The sequence below is a fragment of the Montipora foliosa genome, chromosome 10 (genome assembly GCF_036669935.1).
Source record: "Montipora foliosa isolate CH-2021 chromosome 10, ASM3666993v2, whole genome shotgun sequence".
NCBI classification, from domain to species: Eukaryota; Metazoa; Cnidaria; class Anthozoa; order Scleractinia; family Acroporidae; genus Montipora; species Montipora foliosa.
The window spans coordinates 16,001,274-16,001,800 of record NC_090878.1 but is presented as its reverse complement, the minus strand read 5'-3'; the positions used below and the strand labels follow the sequence as shown (position 1 = coordinate 16,001,800).

Genomic DNA, 527 nt, shown 5'->3' with positions numbered 1-527 from the left:
ACACATACCAACACGCCATGACCATGAGGTTTTTTATTTGCTCTCGAACTGCTAAACGAACTACGAAGCGCACATTATCGACATGGCTGTCTTAGTACGCAGTTGTTGCTGCGGTTGTGACCTGAAGACTGGAGTTTTGGTGCTTGCCATCTTGAGTGTGGTAAGTAAATTGCGTTCATAACTGCGAGGATCAAAGCTTCACTTGATGGAATTTATTTTGTTGCGATATTGCGTATCTTCTCTTCACGCGAGTAATGAAATAGGAAGGGGTTTTTGCCTCTAATAGCACATGTGTTGTTTGTTTCAATAAATTTTCGCTGCAAAAGGTGGGGCTGAACTTCAGAATACCCGGCCACTTATTTGCATTTCATTGAATAAGAATAGGCTCTCTTGTGTTAAGTCTTGTTCTTCAAAAGATGCCGCATAGGGAAAACAATAGTGGTTAGCTGTGGCCGGGTATTCTGAAGTTGCTCAGCATTTTGGTGTCAAAATGAGGTTAGCGTCTTTCTGTTGTGTTAACTTACTTA

At 41.6% G+C, this 527-nt stretch overlaps 1 protein-coding gene across 1 annotated transcript in view; it reads left to right on the top strand.

Moving 5' to 3' along the window:
* The window catches only part of LOC137974136 (uncharacterized), a 17,770-nt gene continuing 17,243 nt past the window's right edge, over nt 1-527 (top strand). Inside the window, exon 1 of the mRNA XM_068821040.1 lies at nt 1-160. Coding sequence (XP_068677141.1) covers nt 83-160 — 78 coding nt within the window. The 5' untranslated portion in view covers nt 1-82. The remainder of the gene's footprint in view (nt 161-527) is intronic.